This window comes from Schistocerca americana, chromosome 4, assembly GCF_021461395.2.
Source record: "Schistocerca americana isolate TAMUIC-IGC-003095 chromosome 4, iqSchAmer2.1, whole genome shotgun sequence".
NCBI lineage: Eukaryota > Metazoa > Arthropoda > Insecta > Orthoptera > Acrididae > Schistocerca > Schistocerca americana.
In genome coordinates, this window is record NC_060122.1 from 609721330 (window position 1) to 609742573 (window position 21244).

Below are 21244 nucleotides of genomic sequence, written 5' to 3' on the forward strand. Positions count from 1 at the left end.
CTCTGCTGAATTTGCTATTTCATCTCTCAAAACTACCCATTCTTCTTCCACTGTATTTCTTTCCTCTGTTCTTGTCAATTGTTGCCTAACTCCACCTCAAACTCTCAACTATCTTTGGTTCTTTCAACTTTTGCATGGTCCATCTCCTTAATTTCATACCTTTTTGCAAGTTCTTCATTTTTAATTTATACTTCATAACCAATACACTGTGATTAGAGTCCACATCTGCCCCTGCAAACGTCTTACAGTTTAAAATCTGGTTCCCAAATCTCTATGCAGCTGCCCCCATCGGAGATTCGAGTCCTCCCTTGAGCATGGATGTGTGTGTTGTCCTAAGCATAAATTAGTTTAAGTTAGATTAAGTATTTCCATTTTCCAAAATATCTGCATTACCATTATATAATGAATCTGAAACCTTCTGGTTTCTCCCAGTCTTTTCCATGTACACAACCTCAGTTCATGATTCTTGCACCAAGTGTCCTCAATTCATTCACAAATTTTGCTCAATACCACACACAATTGCATTTTCAATAATAACTGTCACCCATATGTGCAGTCTGTCCAGTTATGACTGGAGAATCACATAGCTATGGTAATAAATGGTAATTACAAGTAATTACAATGTCTATACTGATCACATTTGTCTCTTATTCAATATATCTGGACGTAAGAGGAGAGTTGTGAGCTTGATAAATAAAGCATCTGTCTCTGAAGTAACTATCCTGGTTTGGAATGTGGAAGCTGACATTTTAAGTCGGTAGATTCATATTTCCATGAGACAGAATCTGAACACTGTATGTACATTCAAGTCTTGTACCCCAATTACACTGTGATCATTAGATGAGACTTTAATCATCCAGCAATGAAGGGGAATAATCATAGTTTTATTACTGGCAGGTGCAAGACGTCCTGTGAAACAATACTAAATGCTTTCTCTGAAGACTTCTTAGAATGGATAGTTCACAGTCTTAGTCATGATGGAAATAAATTAGCTCTAATGGCAAAAACACAGTTGACCTTTTTGTGGGTGTCCACACTGAAACTGGTACCACTGACCATGTGGTGATTGTACCAACAAGTATAAAAGGATTTGTATGTTGAGCAAATTAGATTGAGATACTATCTCAACAAGGAACACTGAACATTTGAGAGAGAAGCAGACAAGGTATTATGGCTGAAGTTTAAAAGAGTAGTTGAGAATTATGGCTCAAGCTTGAAAGAACAGTTTACCATGCAATGGATAGAGATGTAAATGTTACAACATTTCTTGAGGGGAGGGTATACCAGTCAACGTAAAGAACATAGACTACTGCATGACAGGTGCAAACCAAAGCACAGGGCTATAGATAGAGAGATGCTGTACGAACTGCATTAAGCTGCCAAAAGGGCAATGTATGGAATCTTCAATGACTACCACAGCAGTATAATAGTGAGACATCTCTCAGAAAATCTAAATAAATTCTTGTCATATGTAAAGGCTGTTAGTAGCATTGAAATTAGTGTCGATATTTTCTCAGACAAGAGAGGAACTGAAATACAAATGCAGAAATGCCGCTCTGTTTTCAAATGTTCCTTTACATCGAAAAATTTAGGTGAGCCTGGTAAAACTGAACAAAGCTACAGTGCCCAATTGAATCCCTATACAATTCGGTACTGAATTTGTCATCAAGTCAGCTATTCCTTTAACCATAATATACCGAAGATCTCTTTGAATGTAAAACCATTCTCTGTGGTTGGAAGAAACCAAACTCACATCTGTCTACAATAAGAATAGCAGATGTGATCCTAGAACAATTGTCCAGTATTATTGAGATTCATTTGTTGTAGGCCCTTGTATCATCATCTGAGCTCAAGTATAGTGAGCTATCTCAAACAGAATTATCTGCTCTAACCAACATAGTGTCCAACAACATCAATCATGTGAAATCCAGCTCTCACTTTTCTCACATGACCATAGATAAAGGTAGTCAGGTAGATGCAGTGCTTCTTGACTTCCAAAAAACATTTGACTCATTCTCAAATGTACACTTATTATCGGAAGTATGAACATATGTGGTATCAAAAAAAATCTATTGAGGAATTCTTGGTTGAGTGGACAAAGCATTTTATCTTGGACTGATGGTCATTGACAAATATAGAAGGCACTTTACGGTGTGTTCCAGAGACATGTAAAACTTAAAAGTACTTAATTTCACACTGTGGAGGGGGTAGGGGTGGGGGCAGGGGGTTGGGGAAGGAAGGTAGCATTATTTGACACCCCATTACTGTCTCCCAATGTGATGCACAAGTCTGAAATTTGGCCCAAAGATGCCAACAACTACCTCTGTAATAGTGAAAAAGCATGGCACCCTGTGATGCGGTCACTGGGCTCTGTGACGCTTCAAACAGCAAGGTGACACATGGGGGCGGGGGGAGGGGGGGGGGCACAACTCACAGAATGACCAATGCCACACTCAATATATCACATGATATGATGGTCATCCCACCCCCTCTTACATTTCATCCTCCTTTTGACACCTCTGTGATGGGAGGTCAGAACCATGGCACCTAGCTTTAAGATCATGCAGTCTACTTAGGTGCGACTGAGGAAAACCTTTCAGATACACCGTCAATGAAACCACCCTGCATGAGCAACAGGACAATGTTCTTGGCAACTTTCGACAGTGCTGACAGTCCATGAATGATTCAACCCTACTCTAACAGCATCATGAGGCTGCAACCCCACTGAATGTGATCTGGCTGCTTTAGAGTGTAGTGTGACCTCAACTTTAGTACTGGTATACAGGGTGGATTCACCAGTGAGTGTTAAAAATCATTCAATAAAAACTGAATATGATCTGAAACAGCAAAAGGTGTTTCTGTTTTTTCAGCCCTCCTGTGGCTTGATCACGGAAGGGTGCAACGTTGACATGTGTGTGAACAAAGTAGCAAACAGTCACTCTCACTCCCCCCAGTTTGGCAACGCCCTAGGTGCCAACCACACGTCTTTGCTGAGCATGTTAAAAATCTGCCTGTGAGAGACTTAGCTGAATAGTGTCTTGCAGCTGCTCTATTGCCTTAGTGCAAGTAATTATACCTAATGCCTGTCAACGGGAACGACACTGTTTGAAGCATGATTGAGCCTGAGGGTGACCTCTGAGGGTGGCTCACTTTGCACCGTTACAGAGGGGGGTTGTAGGCACTTTTGAGCCAAATTTCAAATTATGCATCACAATGGGACCCAACTACAGGGTTTTCAAAAAAGTGATACTGTGTATAATGAAGTACAGGCAAGAAGCTCTGATGCTGGAGGCGGAATATATCTTTGGGAAAAAGAAAACAACCTGGAAATCAGATGTTTAGCTTTTGACTGTGACATTGCCCTTTTAACCAGAAAATGGAAGGATGTGCAAAGAATGCAGGAAATCATTGGAAAAATGTGTCTCAAACTCTTATATGAAGAGATGAAATACATGGAACACAGACACCAAGGAGAGAAATACTTGGTGACAAAATATGGAAATATCAAATGAGCAGATAAAATTAAATACTTAGGAGAGTGGATTCAACCCAACAGACTGGATAAAGAGGCAGTTAAAGAAAGAGCCAGACAATTACACCTTGCTTAAAAAATGACATTAAATAGGTACAAATAATGAGCGATATTCTACAAGGCCAAAATCAGGCATTGTAATTCAGTTATAAAACCAGAAGGACACTACGCTTCAGAGTGTCTTATTTTAAATACAAAAGAGACAGTATGAAGGATTTAAAAAGAAGGAAAAGAAGATTCTCAGAAAAACTCTGGGATCTCAGAAGAGTAACTGATGGGGCTTGGAAGAGTAACAAAAACAAGAGCTCCACAAGTACACCAAAAACATCACTGATGCAATGCAGAAAGGCTGTTTGAAACTTTATAGACACCTAACAAAAATGGATGAGAATCAACTCAGCAAAAAGATCTTCAGTAATATCACATCATAAAAGTGATGTCGCAGAAATGCTGAAAAAACTGAGCTGGCAGACATCTGAAAATAGATGCAAACTGCCCCGCAAAAACCCATTTTCTGAGTTTCAGGAACCAGCTTTAAGTGAGGATTCTAGAACCACACAAAAATCCCAATTTTTTACTCCTGTATGGATTATGAAGACAAGATAAGACTAGCTATAGCATGGAGAGAGGCGTCTAAGGAAACACTCTTCCTGTGCTCCACATGCCAATGGCACACACAAAAGCCCTAATAAGTGATATTATGGTAAGTATCCTCAAGCTATGTGCTTCACAGTGGTTTGCAGAGTGTGGATGAAGATGCAGTTTTAATTTGTCAGCCAAGTGTAATTTAAAGGACATGTTTGAAGACATTATTAATATGAATATAAATATACTATACTAATAATCAAAACAGCCTGTTCACAGATTAGATTAGTTTTTCATTCCATAGATCCGTACTGAGGAGATCCTCGTGGAATGTGGAACATGTCAATTTTTTTAAGCTGAAATAACAATACTAATAGTACTAGTATGTACAATACATCATTTGATTCTATTAAAAAATTCATCAATGGAATAGAAGGAGTTGGCCACTAGTAAGTCTTTTAGGCTCCTTTTACACTGATCTCTATTTGTAACTAAATTTTTTTTATGTTTGCTGGCAAATTATTGAAGGTGAGTGTTCGGAGTAGTGGACCCCTTTTTGAACTAAAGTGTGCAGATCATTTTTGTTCCTGGTATTGTATGTATGAACTGAGCTGTTTGTTGGAAAAAAGAGATGTATTATTTAGAACAAATTTCATTAAGGCGTAAATATACTGAGAGGCAGTAGTTAGTATACCCAGTTCTTTGAAGCGGTTTCTACAGGACGTCCGTGAATTTACTCCACAAATAATATGTATTACACGCTTTTGGACTCTGAAAACTTTTGTTTGACTTGAAGAGTTACCCCAAAATATTTTACCATATGACATTATGGAATGAAAGTAGGCAAAATATGCAAGTTTTTTTCATTTTTATGTCGCCTATGTCTGCTAACACTCAAATTGCAAATACAGATTTGTTAAGGCGTTTCTGCAGTTCTGTGGTGTGCTCCTCCCAACTGAATTCATTATCAAGTTGTAATCCCAGGAATTTAAGACTGTCAACCTCTTCTATCTGCTCTTCTTTATACTTTATGCATATGCTGGGTGGAAGCCTCTTACAGGTTCTGAATTGCATATAGTGAGTCTTTTTGAAGTTTAATGTCAGTGAGTTGGCTTTAAACCATTTGTTAATAGCCATAAAAATGTCATTAGCAGATCTTTCTAGAACTACACTCGACATACTATTTATTGCCATACTTGTGTCATCTGCAAACAAAATGAACTCGGCTTCTGGCAGTGTAACTGATGAGAGATCATTAATGTACACAAGAAAAAGCAATGGGACACTACATGTAATTTCTTCCTGTTCTAATTATGACTGATGACTTAATTCACTAGTCCCTTGCACTGACATCCTTTGTTTCCTGTTAGCGAGGTATGACTTGAACCATTTTGCAGCACTGCCCATGACACCATAGAATTCTAATTTATTTAAAAGGATGTTGTGGTTCACACAGTCAAATGCCTTTGACAAATCACAGAAAATACCTGCTGCTTGTAATTTGTTATTTAATGAATTAAGTACATTTTCACTGTAGGCGTAAATAGCCTTCTCAATATCAGAAATCCAAACTGTGTTCTTGATAATATGTTGTTTGTGGTCAGATGGCTGAGAAGCTGCCTGTACATTACTTTTTCTAAAATTTTAGAGAATGCTAGCAAAAGTGAAATCGGTCTGTAGTTTGATGGTATCTCTTTATCCCCTTTCTTGAATAGAGGCTTAACATCTGCATATTTTAGTCAGTCGGGAAATGTCCCAGTTATAATTGACTGGTTACACAAGTAACTTAGAATTGTACTAAACTCACAAGAACACGCCTTAATTAACTTTGTTGATTCCAGAATGAGATTTTCACTCTGCAGCAGAGTGTGCACTGATATGAAACTTCCTGGCAGATTAAAACTGTGTGCCCGACCGAGACTCGAACTCGGGACCTTTGCCTTTCGCGGGCAAGTGCTCTACCAACTGAGCTACCGAAGCACGACTCACGCCCGGTACTCACAGCTTTACTTCTGCCAGTACTTTGTTGATATTTCATCGTAACCACTAGAATGCTTTGTTTTTAAAGATTTTATTATGGAAGTTATTTCTTTTGGTGAAGTGAGTGACATATTCATGTACCTGAAGCTATTTGTAAAGGCTAGTTTCAGATATTCAAGGGCATTATTTACTGATCCTGACAATCCCATTCTATCAGTAACGGATATAAAGTACTTGATAAATAGATTTGCCACACTATGCCCATCGGTTACTAATGTGTCATCTACCCTTAATGCTATTTGCTTCTGTTCCTTTCTGGTTCTACCAGTCTCCTCTTTCACTATATCCCATCTTCTCGTAGTGCATTTGTTTAGACGTCTGAATTACTATTTTTATGTTTAGGAACAACTTTTGTTTAGGTACAAATTTTATCAATTAACACATATAAACTGTAAGAAGGAAAAGAACTGATGAGCACCAACAGTACTAGTTACAAGCAGTACATATCAACAGAAAGGCAACAACCAAGCAGCAAGGAAAGAGTACTTTTGTCAAATGTGGTTACAAATACACACAAGGTATGAAAAATCACTATTGTTGAATTAGTTGATTACAAAAACCAAAAATAAATCAATAGTAAATAAAATTCTTTGAACTTAAAATGGTGTATTATTTATCTGTGATAAATATCATGCTTTTGCAACTTATTTTGTTGATAAGTATCCAGTTAAAAAAATTAAAAATAGAAGTTGAAGAAAAATCAAACATAAAACATAAATGTTATTAAAAATGCGGTAAGTCGGATAAATAAAAGTTACGAATAATCCTAAATAACATGCTTACAGTGACATTTTAATAAGGAAAAAATCTGAAAGAATTTTACATATGTAATCCCCAAACAACAGTTGAACTGAGCAGATCAGTGGACAGGAATGTTTTTACTCAAATTTTTACAGGATTTTTTAAATTGTGTTCCGCATTTATACAGAATAGAGGCCTGGTCAAAACTAGAAAAACATCTCATAAAGATAACAAATTCTTGTTGAGATGTACAGGGTGTTCAGAAATATCCTTTACAAACTTCTAGGACTTGTACATAATATTTTAAACAGCAACCCATGTTCGGAAACATATCATTTCTGAGGTACAGCTGTTTGCAAACACATTTGCTAGGTAGGTATGCAACAGGGTAGTCACAGTGTGGGATGGTTACATCAAATACACTGGTGCATTTGGCACCTACCCTACATCGCTGACCTAGTACAAGCCTTATTTGCATGTCTGAGTATTAGTGCAACACAGATGAGCACATGATTGCGTAATACACTGACACGATCCTCCTGAATGGCAAAGCTCACAATGACAGAATAAAAAGCTGCAGTGTTTCAAGTAGGGGTAGAGGTAGCATGTCAAATTCTTTACCCACTGGTAGAAGCTTGACTGGGTCATGTGATAGCTGAGGTGTTGGGAGGAGGAGGAGGAGGAGGAGGAGGAGGAGGAGGAGGATCCTTGATTCCTCTGCATAGGAAAATACGGGAGGGCTGTCAAGGTACGTGAAGGTGCCAATATCTAAGTGATGAATATTTTTATGAGGTACAAGGAAGGGAGAAAAAATTATCTGAATACAATGAACATGTGCTGGTGGCTAGAGTAGTCCTGTGTCTGGATGTGAGATGGATGCAGCCACGAGCATGTTAGGGAATAGAACGCATTTTGTTTTTTAAGAGACCTCAAGACATTTCTGCACCTCGACTATCTGGTAACTGCTATTGAGAATGAAGTTTATGGGGAGGCTGATGCTATCAGGAGCAGTTCGAATTTAGTAGTGGGAGAGGCAACAGTGCCGAGAGATAGTCAGGGTGTGCAGGAGGCATGTTTTAGATGTGGCAGTTGGGAACACCTAATCAGGCACTGTACAATACATGGGAGTGTGGCACTTACTCCTCATGCCAGAAGCCTGGTCTAGAGTATGGGAAGCTGGGACTGCCTTGCGGGTAGTGGAAGGTGTGTGCGATACACGCTACCTGCTTGTGATATATATATATATATGCACTTTTAGGAACAGAACCAGTTCATGCCTTAGTGGATTTGACTAGCAAAATATCAATAATTGATTAAGATTGGTTTAGAAGGTACAGTAAGTTTGCGTGACTGCTACAGCTGGGACCGAGTAAAGAGGATTGTTTTACTGTTTCAGGGGAACTTTCACAGGTTGTACGGAAAGGTCAAGGTAAGTTAGGGATAGGTAAACTTACATGGCCCATGAAATTTTGGGCCGTGAGGAATTGACAGTTAATTTATTATCGGGGTGTTTTTTTATTTATTTATTTATTTATTTTTTTATTTTTTTTTAGAATTTTGCCAGTGTGTTTTGCCTTAAGGGGAAAATGTATGAATTTTAAGTTTAGCCCCAACAGAAAGCTTGGCTTTTGTAAGCATAAGGTGACATGCAGAGTGTTGTGTAGGCAGTTATGAGGGCAAGTTTGAGGTTGGACACTTGTCTGCCACAGAGAGGGAAAAGTTATTGCAAGTTCCCAGTAGATTCCCAAATATGCTCACCAACAGGCTGGAGGTTGACCACAAAAACAAAACATCATCGCCCTGACTTATCAGGAAATGGTTAGACAAACACCTTATAGGTTACTCCCATCTAAAACGTGTGAGTTGTGCAAAATACTGTCAGCAGTCAAAAGGTGGAATGATTAGGCAATCAGTATCATCGTATGCCTCTCCCCTACTTTTGGTTCCAAAACCCAACAGTTCCTGATTCCAACCAGTGGTGGATTATTGATTGTTAAATCAAAAGGCAGTTTTGGAGTCTGTGCCTCTGCCAGACTTGCACATGTTATTTTTTCTTTCTTTTTTTTTTTTTCTTTTTTTGCCAGAGCTCAGGTGTTATCAGTCTTGGATCACAATCAGGCACACTATCAAATTCCCTTGGCAGAGAAGTCTATGCCACTGACAGCCTTCTGTATCGACTACAACCTCCATGGATTTAATCGATTGCTGTTTTATTTGGCCACTGGGGCTCCTGTTCTCTATCACTGATGGACTCCACGTTGGGTGATTTGAAGTTCCACTGTATGTACAATTACTTGGACAACATGGTAGTGTATCATCCGAGCTTCAATGAGCACTTAGAGCAAGTATTCAGCCAATTAAGATCTGCTGGGCTCACACGAATACCTGGAAAGGGGACCTGAGCAAAGAAAGAAATATGGTTTCTCAGGCACACTATGACAGCATCTGGGATCAAGATCAACCAGTCCCACACCGGGGCCATCCATAAGTTCCAGGTTTCAAGGAATAAAAAGGATATCGCCCTTTTCATAGGCGTGACAAATTTCTTCCGGAAGTTCATGCCCAACTTCGCAGGTTTGGTGATGCTTCTGAACCAGCTAAGGAGGAAAGGAGACAGGTTTGTGTGTGGTGGTGGTGGTGGTGTGTGTGTGTGTGTGAGGGGGTGGTAGCAGGCTACTTGCCTTTGAAGCCTTGAAGTTGGCCCTTAGCAATGCACCTGTGTCGAAGGGTTCCAGATTTCAATCTCCCTTTCACAGTACAGATGGATGCTTCAGCCAGTGGGGTACCCACAGTTCTGCTGCAGGAGCAGCAATGAATATGTACACCTTTGGCATACACATCCAAAGCCCTCACTGGTTTGGAGCTAAATTACTCAGCCTATGAGAAGGAAGCACTTGTGGTATTGTTCACATTAGAAGAATTCAAGTTTTACTTGGAACACTGCAAGTCCAGGTTAGAAACTGAAAACCAGGTGCTAAGTTGGATGTTGGCCCGTCCCTGAAAAACTGAGCAGGTAGCAAATTGGGCAGTCGGTATTTTGGCCTTTCAATTTGAAGTGGCCCACATTAAATGTACTGAGAATCAAGTCGCCAATGCCCTAAGTAGAATGTTTGAGCAGGAGGAAAGGGAGGGGAGTGAAGGGGGAAACCAAAGCATCAACATCCACTGTAAATACGGAGGTGCCTGACCCGCATACATGTGTGCTGTCCTGACCGAAATCCCAGCTCTATTCTGTAGCCTAGCAATCGAGCAAGAAAAGGATCCAGAGTTTGACAGGATTTGTGAAGCAATAAGAGATGGGCTTCTGGTTACGGGATATTCCATCGAGAAAGGTGTGCTCTGGAATAAAGCCAAAGGAGATAGGAGAAATAGGATCTGCTTGCCTCACAGTCTGGTTCCTGAAGTGCCGTCCTATTTTCACCAGTCTCTGTGGGGGACATTTAGGTATACACAAGACTTACACCAAGATTGGGCAGCAAGTGACTTGGCGAGGAATAAAGTAAGAGATCTGTGGTTTGGTGGAGTTGGGGAGGGGGGGGGGGGGAGAAGTCCTGAAATTATTCATAGACTACCTGGGGACACATTCCAGGACATAGGAGGGCAATAAGTTCGTACTGGGGATGGTAGACACAATCACATGTTTTTGTTGGTTGGCCCCAGCTGCGGCACTGTAGCTGCCGTCACCATGCAGCATCTATCTTTTTGAGTTTTGGCCCACTCCGTGAGCTGGTAAGCGATAATGTAGCAGTGTTCACATCAAGGGAGGTCAAGAGGTTTTGCTTTAACCACAGGATTAAGCAGATCACAATAATCCTGTATTACCCACAGCCATCATTCACAGAGCGCCTTAACTAGAATCCAAAGTCCATGCTCATAATTTACATAGGAAATCTAAGAGGAAGTGGGACCAATCTCTGGGGTGGTTGAGCCTAGCATTCAATACCCCACATCCTGATGCTTACAAAGGGGACACTGCCAAGGTTGACCTTCACTTACAAGGTACATTCTCCACTAAACAACATCTGGTCACTGAACAATCTTCTACCAGAGCGTGTGGACCCAAGTGATCTAAAAACCAGATAGCTGGCAGCAAGGTGCGACATAATGCACCCTCATCAAAGACAAGCATTGTATTAAAATAGGGAGAGAAGTACCAGGGCGCCACAGATAGGTATTTGTCCAGAATGTCCTTGAACAGGTCAGGGGTGATGTAGGTGCCACCAGGAAGTTATCACCCAGGTTTGTGTGTTCTTACCACATGATTAATACCTCATCCCCTGTGAGCTTCCTAGTGGAAGATGTGCAGACCCCCAAGAGACTACGTATACACCTGAGCCAGTTAAAGTGGGTGGGAAGGTAATGGAAGACTCATAGAACGTTGTCTTCAGGTCTACGCCCTCCCAGTGGCTTGCCTGGGAGATAAGAGGGGAGAGGGTGTTTGATGCACGCCACTGCATTCTTTGGCTATCAATTTACATCAGCGATAGTTGCAATGCTGGGGACATGACCAGAGGGTGTGGGAAGTTGCGAGGTCATGGTTCTAAGGAGGAGAGTGGCATGCAATAGAGAGATGAGGAAGTGCAGTGAGAACACGACACGTCACAGCGGAGCTCGTTATGGATGGGCACGAGTGAATCAGTGTCAAGAGCAACTAGGCTTGGCATGGTGCTGTTTAGTGAGGACAAAATAAGTCACTACGGCTGATGTCCTGAAGGTTTGAGAGTTCAGAGAGGGAACTACTACTACTACATTCATGGTAATATCATCATCAAGTATCCATCCTAGAGAATTTATCAGATATTTTTCATAAAACTCACATTGTCATGTACTGAAAGGCACAGGTTGTGTGTGATCTTGTGCGGGTTTGGCTCGAAATGAGGTAGTCCTGAGGTATGCTTCTGAGTTGTGTCTTAGTGTGCAAATGTAAAGCATTGTGAATAAAATTAACAGGTATTGTATATCTGGGATAATACTGGTATGTACCTAGTAACAATTTTCTATGTACTTAAACTTATTGTGTGCTTAAAAACATATAAAATGAGAGGCTAAAGGCCTATTAAACTGTCTGTTGTGCAGCTGCAGTGGTAGCCCAGTGGTTGTTATTTCCAATATTTTTCAAGTTAAAACATTTGGGACCGACATATGGCGGTGAACTATTTTAGCAAAAGAAATTCTGCATATACGCTATTGGTTGACATTGAGTGGCTAGAGCCACCTAATTGAAATATTCTCTGTTGTTATTATTCTTATGGCCATCTTTAACATGTTCTGGCAGTACTGCCATATGCATTGTTTTAGAGTAATTTGTGGCAGTAAATTAGTTTATGTCCAGCCTACAATCGCAGCTCTATGTTTAACCTGTTATCACTGAATGCTTTTAAAACATTTCACTTGTTATATTGAAGGATTTGAGGCCTTATTCATTGCCAAGTCATAACCTTGAAGTAACAAGCAGCTAGTGCCCATATCATTTCATGTGACTGGCTGGACTTACGTGTAACGGGATGTGTCATCAGTGCTGAGGGCACCAGCAAATGCAAGTATTGTTTTCATGTATTGATCAAGGCCTATGTTTGATGACATCCTGTTAGGCAATTAGCTTCATTAGTGCTTTGAATTGAAACTCCCAAACACCTGTCAGTTTTCAGGAAACTGTTAACCTGCTTAGTTCAGTGGTGGCTAGAGCTGTGAAATTGTTTTGAAAAAAATTTTTGGTGATGTGTGTGGTGATGGGTTGGATTAAAAAATGTTTGGTGTATTCCGCAAGTGCCGAATAAAATTGGTGAATTCCTTTGAGAATTCGGGGCTGCTAGGTGCTGAGTTAAACTCCACATTTCGTCTGTCTGCACAACCTTTAGACCACTGGTAAATTTATCTTATTTTACACTGTATGTAGTTTGAAATTTAAGTGGTTACTGTCAGTTCAAATAGGGGAGTTAGGTGTTTCAATTAATATTTCAGTATTTTGAGTGTTGTGTAATCATACATAGATGGTTAAAGCCACTGCTGATTTGAATGATTCTATGGCTAATGTGGTTACTCCCAAAGAGTGGCTAGTGCCAACTGGAACTGAGAATCATAAATGATACTTTTAGGTGAGACTCCTGAGAACCGAGGGGAATATTAAGGTCTTATTGTTTGTAATTATTTAATAACGAAAGGCCTGTTGAATTTGTCACTTGTGTCACTTGTTTTAAAGGTGACTTTGGCTGACAGAATCTCAAGAACCCTGATTGGTTGGGTCTTGTTGAATTAATCTGAAAACTGGAATCTGTTATATAATGTGGCTAACATCAACTTTATGTCGTTTTGCTTAATAACTGTCTGCATTGCTTACATACTGAAGCACGATTTTGCCAATAAAATAAATTTAATGTTTGTGCCTAGTACCATCCACTCCAGGACACTTGTGACCTAGGTACCCCTGCTCCAAAGGTATCCCCTTTCCTTGTTTTTGTGGTCAGACGAAGTAGGAGGGGTGTGGGGAGGGTAAAGATGCAGTCAAAAAAAGAGCCAGAGAATTAGAACTTATTTACAAACCAACACAGTGGCTATTAATGAGTGGAACTGTAAAACAAATGATGTACTGGGCCACACCCAATCAATTACTTGTAAAAGTGGCCGCATTACCATCATGTTTTCAAATGGTTGTAGCATAGAAGAAGTACATTTCCAGACTTTGGTTCCAGTTCACAATGTTATCTACTCACTCACCTCTAGGAGTCCTAGAAGCCTGTAACAGCAATTTCCAAACACCCCGTATGTTGAAAACTATCAGTACTTTCTCATTTCTTACTGGTTGTGTGGTCAGTTGTGCACAGGGAGCTACTTAATCCACATTTGTTTCAGTGCATGCAAGCTCCTGGGTCACACCACTATGCTAGATTACAGTTACGCCAATAGATACTAAGACATAGCACTGAAGATTTGCAGTTAGCAGTTTGTATTTTATTTGTGGATGAGATGAGATTTGCAAAGGGTGGGATAAAAAGTTATCACTTGTGGGCAGAAGCAAATTCTTGAGTGATGGTTGAAGTGAAGCATCAGGTTCACTTTAGTATCAATGTGTGGGCAAGAACAGAGCAACAAATCCAAAAGATCAAATGGGTGGTATTTATCATCAATTTCTGTCCACAAAATTACCTGCACTAACAGGAAGATAAGGGATACAGTTTATGCTCAACAGAGCAGCAAGCCATTTTCTACACCCTGCATGACAGTGCTTAATGCTAATATTTAATTAGCGATAAAGTGGGTTTTTTTTGGGGGGGGGGGGGGGAGGAGGCTCTAGTAACACTGTCACCTCATTCATCTAAACTTAATCCCTCAGATTTCTAGGTACAGTGGCATTTGAAGGCATTGATGTATTCCACACTCATCAAAACATGCATACACAAAATGAGCCCATGGTGAATGCATGTGAGCAAATCTAAGAACAGAGAAGTGTTTTCCACTGTATTTGTGATTCTTTACGGAGGGCTGAAGGATTTGTAAAACTAAGTGGAAACCATATACCAACAGACACATGATTATCAGAAAATAGAATGGCCCATACCTCATGAATTACCTATTTTTAGATATATGTTTTTAGGACCTTTATTTCCTAGTTTCGACCAGTACCATTCCCTGTAGAAATATGGGAAGTTTTTTGAACATTTTGTATGTGACGTTCCACACTCATATGAAATGTACATTCAATGAAAATGGACCCAGCACTTTTACTAGATAAAATGATATAAATTGCTGTGCTATATTAATATGATGCACTGCTCATGAGATGGTTAGGGAATGGCCTCAACAGAATTCTACAAATAAAAGGACTTGCTATTTACATTTTTCCAACATTATCTTTTGAATAAGAGAGATATTCAATGTAGAGAAAGAAAGACTGCACTGATTGTACATGGTCGTTCAAATCCTATTAGTAATAAAACTGACACCGGTTTTTAAAAGCCTGAGGAAAGATATAATGCCATTTAGTCTTTACTTATAACTTCTGCTGAGCAGTGAGTGTGCCAATATTTGTTGAAAATGAAATGCTGTAATAGTTTACCCTGTAAGGATTGCCAGAGCAGTCCAATTCAAAGCACTGTTGTCTTCAGATGAAATTTCATTGCTGATTTAGTCTGCTACTTAATCACTAGTATTGATGAACTACTTTAATCGCCTCCAAGCAATTCTTCCATTAGCACCCAATAGAAATTTGAAAATTGTGCTTTGAATAGTTTCTCTGTAGTGGATAGTGGTTCTTTTGTGCTACATTGTGCCTCAGGTCATAAAGACAATGCCTAACACACTTTAAAATGTGCTGTGTCTCCAGCCTCACCCTTTCCCCATGAAACTAATGCGATTTTCCTTCTAACTTGCTGTCACCAATCACTTAGACACGCCAGAACTAAGTTGGCTTCATAAGAGGATAAATACCAAGACATAATAGTAACAACATTTATAAATGTTCTTCATTTACTTTGCAGACGATTCTGCTAAAAACAGTATGAAACTGTGACTGAGTTATTGTTTAGTCTTGTGATGCAATCGATCCAAGGAGTAGCAGTAATAAACGTAATGCATATTACCTACATGAATTAAGTACGACCACTGCAGAAATTAAACATAAAATACAGATTTTGTTTTGCTGCACTGACAAAAAATGTAACCTACCCACTGATTGAATATCTAACGTGCAGAAGAGGCATGCATGTTGAAGATGCAAGTTTAGAAATTTTGATGTTTTGAGTGTACCAGGTGCAGATTATTTCTTTCAGAGAAACATCTGTTAATTCAGTGGAACATTTACTGCCAGATTGTTCAAGGGCATGCTGAAAGTAATGCCATTGAATCTTTTATGTGAAAACTCTTAAAGCTTTTCAAATAAAACAAATGTAGTTAACATTCTACATCTTTATTCTTGAAGTCTACATATCTGTAATCTTCTGCCACTAGAGGGCTCCGAATTGTAGTGAGTAACATGGCGGTGTGTAACGTAACTATGTCAATGCATGAGAAACAGAACGCTGTAATCGAGTTTCAAACCTGAAGAGTTCATTCACAAATGGAGCACCCTTTCCTTCAGCATGATACCAGACCATACACGAATGCTGCGAGACCTGCAACAACCTGAAGCCTTGGGTTCACTGACATCAGTCACCCTCCATATAGTTCTGACTTGGCTCCACCTGATTTACATCTGTTTCCAAAACTTAAGTAACACCTTCAAGGACTTCACTTCAAAGTGATGAAGCAGTGGAAGCAGAGGTGAAGTTGGGACTCTGTCAACAAAGTCAAACATTCTACAGTGACGGTATCAACAAACTGATCTCTTGGGAGAAATGTGTTAACCAGCAGGGTGACTATGTTGAGAAATAGTGTTTAGCATTCTTTTTGTTGTGCCTATCTGCAACTCAGCACTTCCACTAAATAGTGAGTAGCAATCTATACTTTCCATAATATTGTCATTCCATTCTGGATTTTCCATGATTGAGCAATAAATGAGTAGACATGAAGAATAACGATGCTGAATGTTAATATAGTTTGTTTTATTTAAAAGTATGAAGAGTTTTTATGCAAAAAATTCAAAGGCATTATTTTGCAGCCTACACTTGCATCATCTTGTAATGTCACGAGTGGAATTCAGTTTACTGTTAATGCCAGAAGAGCAGCAGCTATCACATTAGCTAAAAACTTCCGATTCCTGCAGACAAAAACTGTTCTTAAAATTGCATAGTAGCCTCAAGTCACATGTAAATTACATGTGACTTGTGACTGGTCTGTAATTTTAATTTCTAATGGTCGCTATGCCCCTAAAGGCACACCTAAAAAAACTCTGCTCAAATATGCTATGAAGGCATAACGATACAGACCTGCTTGCGTGTTAACGTCAGCCCACAGGTGTCACTCGATGCAGACATGAGGGGCATGTGGTTAGCACACCTCTCTCCCGGACATCTGTCAGTTTATGAGACCAGAGCTGCTACTTCTCAATTAAGTAGCTTTTCAGTTTGCCTCACAAGGGCTGAGTGCACCCCACTTGCCAGCAGCACTCAACATATCGAATGGTCACCCATCCAAGTTCTAGCCCAGCCCGACAGTGCTTAACTTCAGTGATCTGACAAAAACCAGTGTTACTACTGCGGCAAGGCTATTGGCTGCATGCATCATCTGCCCCCACTAAAAACTGTTCTGTCATTAATATATTTACAATATCAAATAACGGACAACTGAGCACTTTCCAGATAGAACCATGTAGCGATTGGGAGCCTGTCATCCAAAATTTCTTAATCAAATTCTGTAAATAATTAAGAAGAAATTATTATTGTTATTTCCTTCTTTAGTATAAGGCCTATCCCAACAGAAAAGGAACACAAAAGCTGCTATGCAGTCATTCCGTTCACTTTAGTTAACTGCAGCGTTAATTCCAGTTGTCACAAGGGCAGAAAATACACACCTAAAGACATGTCTTGCATTACATAATTGGACAGATAAAAAATCTACTCACCAAGCGGCGTCAGGAGCACACACATATAAAGGTATTAAAGTTTGCAGGCTTTTGGAGCCAGTGACTCCTTCTCCTGGCATAAGGGTTGACAGAGAAGGAAGGGGGGTGAAGGAAAAGGACTCTTGATGTTTAGGGAAAGGGGTAGTAATCAGAGAAGTCAAGCTGAACACCAGGTCAGGCGAGACTTCCCAGACGGGATAAGAAGGGAAGACTGACTGTTGGGTACTGCACCGGATGGGATTTGAAAACCTGAGATCTTAAAAGGTGGAAGACAGGGTAATACATACGACAGATTATCGCCAAAACATTGTCCACAAGTCAGTAATAGCGGAAAGCTAACTGCATTGCATGTGGTAGAAGCAGGTGGGGGACAGCGAGAAACAGACAGGTGTCAAAATGAGAGATATAGAAAACTAGTTACTGTGAATAAATGTTGACACTGAAGAAATTAATGTAAATGAAGGCCAGGTGGGTGGTGAGAACCAACATTCTGTAGTGACAGTTCCTACCTGTGTTGTTCTGAGAAACTGGTGTCTGGGAAAAGAATCCAGATGGTGTATGCAGTGAAGCAGGCCCCAGGGTCATGACTATCATGTTGTAGAACATGTTGTGCAACAGGATATTATGTGTTGGCAGCATACACCCTCTGCCTGTGCCCATTCACCTAAACTGATAACTTCATAGTACTCCTGCTGATGTAGAAGCCCGAACAGTGTTTACATAACAGCTGGACTATGACGTGTTGTTTCACAGGTGACTGTCTCTTTGATAGTATGTTTTGCCAGTTAAGGGTTGGTCTAGGTACTAGTAGGGGGGTGCATGGGGCAAGTATTGCATCAGGAATGGTAACAGGGGCAGGAGCCACAGGATAGGGAAATGGATGCAGAAGCAATATAAGGTATGACAGGGATATTGTTAAGATTGGGATGGCAATTACAAGTTATTCTGTGTTTGGTGGGCAGAAGTCTGACAGAATGGACCTCATTTCAGAGTATGATTTTAGGGCCGCGCGGGATTAGCCGAGCGGTCTGGGGCGCTGCAGTCATGGACGGTGCGGCTGATCCCGGCGGAGGTTCGAGTCCTCCCTCGGGCCTGGGTGTGTGTGTTCGTCCTTAGGATAATTTAGTTTAAGTAGTGTGTAAGCTTAGGGACTGATGACCTTAGCAGTTAAGTCCCATAAGATTTCACACACATTTGAACATTATGATTTTAGGAAGCCATAGCCTTGTCAGAGGAGCTGATTAATTTGGTCTTGAACGTATTAATCAGCAACTTTGACAAGGCTATGACTTCCTGAAATTATGCCCTGAAATAAGCTCTATTCTGTCTGACATTTTGCCAACCGCACCTATAATATCTTTTCGTTGCCATCCCAATCTCTACAATATCCTTGTCAGATTCTACACTCCTGCGCCCATCTTCCTACCCTATGGCTCCTACTCCTATGACTGTCCCCACTGTAATACTTGCTCTATGCAGCCTCCTACAATCACCTAAACCAGGCTGTAACTGGCAGAACATATATTAGCAAAGGGAGAGCCACCTGTGAAACAACATATCTTATACCAGATATTATGTAAACACTGTTCAGCCTTTCACATCGGTATGACTATCGGCACGTTATCAGTTGGGATGAATGGGCATATTTAGTGGGTCTATACTGGCAACACACAATATCCTGTTGCAGAGCATACTCTGCAGCTTGACAGTTGTGACCTCAGTGCCTGTTTCATAACAAGTGTCACCTGGATTCTTCCCCCAGAAACCAGCTTCTCACAGTTCTGCAGATGGGAACTGGAGCTAAATTTCCTTGGTTCTCACCAGCCATCTGGGCTTAATTTACATGAATTACTTTGGCCTCAGCATTTATTCACAGAAACTATTCCTTTCTTCACTTCCTTTTAGTTTTCTGTATTTTTCATTTTCTGACCTGTCTATTTTTCGCCATCTCCCTCCCACCTCTAATACATACAATGCACATTTACAATGCAGAAGCTCTTATTAACTCATGGACAACGTTTTGTCAGTAATCTCTATCTTGTCTATTAACATCCTCCCCCCCTTCCCTTTTCACCTTTAAGCTCTCAGGTTTTCAAATTTCATTCAGTGCAATCCCCAACTATCAATCCCCCCCTCCTCATCCTCTCTGCTACATCTCTCCTGACCCGGCATTCTCTACCCCTTTTCCTTAACATAACTAGTCCTTTTCCTTCAACCCTCTTCCATCCCTTTAACCCTTCTGCTAGGAGGAGGAGCCGATACATTGCAAATTTTAGTATCTTTATACGTGTGTTCTCCTGCTGCCATTACAGTTTCAAAAATTGATTATTTTTGTTGATATATTCCATAACTTGTGTCATTTTGTAGTGGACAGTCATATCTAAACTGTCTTTACAATTTTTTTAAAAAGTGACTAAATTATAGTAAAACCAAAAAGCATGCAAAAAGATAACATTTCTCACCATGACAACAGGTGAGAAATCTGTCATCTCAAATTTCTCCTCGTCAAGCCAGTAGCCAGCCTCAAGAGAATGAAGCACCCAGTCAGGGCGAAGCACCCAAAGGCCTCTTGCAATTGCAAATAGCATGTTTAAGGTGCGGCGGGGACCTCCGGAAACAACATGTGTTGTCAAGGGCCCAACCTTGTTGTCAATATTAAAGCCTCCCAGTGATTTCACCACTGCCGTCACTAAATCCACGTCCCTATAATGTCACAGCAGAATGTATTAAAAAAAAGTTGTTTTATATGTTATTAGTAATGTAATATCTAAAAGTTGATCTATAATTTGATGAATATGTTCCCATTTCAAGATCCCTGAATAAAGATTGTTAGGTAATATTTCAATTTTACAGGAGAAACCATGATAACTTTCACAGCAAAAAATAATACAGACTCATCACTGGATGAAAATCTGAAGCCAAGTGCAATAAGAGATAAAGTATTACTGGAGGAGAGCATCCCCATTTTGACAGAAAGTTCCTCAGATAATGTCACAAACGTTTTAATTTAGATGAGCAATACCAAAGAAAACCTATGATAAATGTTATTAGTGGTTACAACATAAAAAATATTAAATCTTCATGAAGTTATGGTGAGGTTTCAAAGCTACTTGTTACCACCACTGTAAATGCTGGTCTGTGGTGCAGATAAAGCAGTACATCACAAAAGTCTGCCTGATCAGCATTTGCAAGTCTTATTCGCAACAATGTACAGACAATGCATAACATGGACCTCACAGTGAAGTCTAAAACGCATGAGGTCTGATAACAGTGTCTGTCTAACCAACACTGTGTTAATGCAACATGTGAATGCTATCTTCATTTGATGTCTGTTCAAGGAACACACAGTGGTATAGATGACAAATTATACATCTGTTATTCAGAGACTATTCTCATTCTATCCCTAGTGATGGAAAGGTGCATAACAGTTTATTGTGTCACTATCACATGGCTATCAGCATCTGACGCTTAAGTGGACTACGTGCATTACAATCCTCTGAAAGGCCCTTCAGTACTTTGCGAAATAAAACCTTCAGTCTCTTTAATCAGAATAATATTGGAGTCCGAAACCTCATCATGACATCATGGTTATACTGTGCAGCTACAGGGTGACAATTATTGAACTACATGAAAAAAAAATGTATATTAGTTACGAACTACGGCATGCATACAATTTATTTAACAAGTAAATGTCACTACAGCTATTCAGGTTTAGATTGTGACATATCCGATATACCTGCCATCATTGGCGATGATGTGGCGCAGACAAATAGGGAAATTTTGAATGACCCGCTGAAGTGTCAGACCATCGACACTGTCAATGACTTCCTGACCGGCTGTTTACAGCTCAG

The 21244-nt window shown here is 40.0% G+C and overlaps 1 protein-coding gene across 3 annotated transcripts in view; it reads right to left on the reverse strand.

The window, feature by feature from the left end:
* The window catches only part of LOC124612418, a 242762-nt gene that overhangs the window by 26219 nt on the left and 195299 nt on the right, over positions 1-21244 (reverse strand). For 2 of the 3 annotated variants that reach the window (XM_047140622.1, XM_047140621.1), the window contains exon 6: positions 19856-20096. The exons of the other annotated variant lie outside the window; for it this stretch is intronic. In XM_047140622.1, coding sequence (XP_046996578.1) covers positions 19856-20096 — 241 coding nt within the window. The remainder of the gene's footprint in view (positions 1-19855; positions 20097-21244) is intronic. 3 annotated transcript variants of the gene reach the window in all.